Below are 2,678 nucleotides of genomic sequence, written 5' to 3'. Positions count from 1 at the left end.
GCGTGCGAACTCTTCTCGTAGACAAATTCCCTGTAGACCCATAGAGGTATTTTTTACCGTCTACATCCAAAAGCTATATCAATGTGTTAAAGATTTCAGTGACAAAACTGGACTAGAAGCTAACTTGGACAAATGCTCTATTTACTTTGGTGGGGTTGATGATGCTACTAAAACAGAGATTAAAAATTTCCTGGGGTTCTCAGAAGGGGCCATTCCATTCAAATACCTAGGGGTTCCTCTCATTTGCAAAAGGCTAACACGGGTTCTCAGAAGGGGCCATTCCATTCAAATACCTAGGGGTTCCTCTCATTTGCAAAAGGCTAACACATTTGGATTGTAACCCTTTGCTAGATAGTATTTCAAATCAATTTCAGAAGTGGACAAGACACAACAACTTATCATATGCAGGGAGGATTCAGGTAATCAAAAGTGTGATTTTGGGTATTCAAAACTACTGGACATCTAATTTCATATTGCCAGTTAAGGTTGTGAAGAGGATTGATGAAGCTTGCAGGCAATTCCTGTGGGGGAAATATGAAAACTCTTTTAAAACTCCTTTGGTCTCATGGGATAAGGTATGCTGTGGGAAAATTCAAGGTGGTTTGGGAGTTTACTCTGCAACTATTTGGAACCTGGCTACTGCTATGAGGAGTATGTGGTATATCCATGTCAATAAGGAAATATTATGGGTGAAATGGATTCATGGGAATTATTTAAAGCATAAGGATGTATGGAATGTTAAAGCAAAAAGAGGAGACTCTTGGATGTGGAAGCAGCTACTTAAATGTAGGGATAAGGCTTTGAATGAAGTTGGAGGCATTGACAACCTGAAGCAATTGCTTAGTGATTGCTACAAAAACTCAAAAATCAAGCTGTCAGCAGTATACACTGCTTTCTCCCCTGTCTCACAAAAAGTTCCCTGGTTTAACACAGTGTGGGGAAAGTTGAATTACCCTAGGCACTCGTTTATGTTGTGGCTTGCGGTGCTGAACAGGTAACAAACACATGACAGATTATTGAGAAGAGGGATCATCAATATAAATCAGTGTCTCCTGTGTGCAGGTTCTGAGAGAAGGAACCATTTATTTTTTGAGTGCTACTTTTCCAGGGAAGTGTGGCTAGGCATCATTAACTGGCTTAGAATAGATTGGCAAACATGTGATTGGAACTTATATAACACAAGACAGAAAGGGAAGGGATTCAAGAAAAAGGTTCGGAGATTGGCGCTTGCGGCTGCTGTGCACAGGATTTGGGAAGAAAGGAACAGAAGATGTTTTCAGCAGGGGAGCAGGAATACTGATCAATTGGTAAAGATCATCAAAACTGACATTTTCACTTTATGTTTGAACAGCCCCATCTCGGCTGATCAAAAAGATTGGTTAATATCTTTGTAAGTTTTGTTTAGGAGCTTGGTTTTCTCATTGTTGAGATAGTGATGTACATAATTTCCATATTTTGGTAAATGAATAAAAGTTTTTCATTGACAAAAAAAAATCAAAATTTGTAGCAAAAGAATAACAGGTTAAAAATAAGAGAATTAACTATTGTTTGCGGAAAAAGTTGCTGTATTCATTGCTGCATTCATTATAACTTCAATCGTTACAATGAAACAAAAAGATAGCCTTTTTATAAGACTCCTACACAATGAAAACAAAAGAAATACAACTCTTTTCAAACAAACGCAAGATCCGTTTATCATCTCTTGCTTGCGTGGGTCTTTGGCCTGTGACGGGGACGTTGATATCCGTGGACCACCGGGCAATCAGATCTGCTCCGAGAAAATTGGGCAGAGCTTCGTCTATCCGCGTGAAAGATCTAAGAAGCTTTAAGCGTATACTCGGCTAAAGGCGAGGTATTAGCTCTTTGCTTAGTATAACGCCAAGGGCTAATACTAAGGGCCAAGAGGGTAACGGGTGATGAAGCGCTGATGTAGACCTCTTCTCCGCTTGTTGAAGGGCTCACGCCACTCTTCACTGGCAGAGGGCTTCGGCGCAAAGGCTGCTCCAAAAATTCGCTACCTCTCAAATCAATGGCAATAAGGGGGGGTATTTAAATAGGTGAATGAGGGCTCTAAGGGGGCCTAGAACACGCCCGGCTGGTGTCCTCGGCGCGATGGCCGAGCACCCTTGGGTGTCTCCGCCAGGCGGAGACACCCCTGGGCGAGACACCTAGGGGGGGGTGTCTCGCCAGGCCGAGACACCTGGGGTGTCTGCGGCAAGCCGAGACAGACCCCTGGGGTGTCTTGGTTTTGCCAAGACACCCCTCGGGTGTTTCGAGCTTGCCGAGACTCCGTTTAGGTGTTTTGTTGGTTCCCCTGTATATTCTTCGTCCGGATTCGGATTTGAGTGATTCCGGGTGCGTTGGATGCTTGACGAAGAGTTCGATCCACTCTGGTGGTTGGATTATCTGTAGAGTGGTCGAGGCATGAAGGGCGTTGTCCTTTTTGTGAACAGTGTCGGGCTTCCCGATTGGTCCGGGTCTTCGTGATTCCGAAGTCCTATCCGCTCATGTAGCTCGTCGATTTACTTCAGTCGTTCGTCGACGTCGATTGGACTCCTGTGGCTCGGATAGTGATGTTCATCATCGCTCTTTAACGCTGAACCGTTCGTGGAGACCTATAGGCAATTTTCGATGCCTACAGATACCCCCTCCAAAGTGTTCCTGACTCGTTTCTTTTA

At 43.8% G+C, this 2,678-nt stretch overlaps 1 protein-coding gene across 1 annotated transcript in view; it reads left to right on the top strand.

Moving 5' to 3' along the window:
• Positions 1–1,394, top strand: part of LOC109832905 — a 21,319-nt gene extending 19,925 nt beyond the window's left edge. Inside the window, exons 3-4 of the mRNA XM_020400389.1 lie at positions 409–994; positions 1,109–1,394. Coding sequence (XP_020255978.1) covers positions 409–994; positions 1,109–1,394 — 872 coding nt within the window. The remainder of the gene's footprint in view (positions 1–408; positions 995–1,108) is intronic.

Source organism: Asparagus officinalis, chromosome 1 (assembly GCF_001876935.1).
Source record: "Asparagus officinalis chromosome 1, Aspof.V1, whole genome shotgun sequence".
NCBI classification, from domain to species: Eukaryota; Viridiplantae; Streptophyta; class Magnoliopsida; order Asparagales; family Asparagaceae; genus Asparagus; species Asparagus officinalis.
The sequence above is the reverse complement of the archived record's forward strand: the minus strand, read 5'-3'. Positions and strand labels throughout refer to the sequence as shown.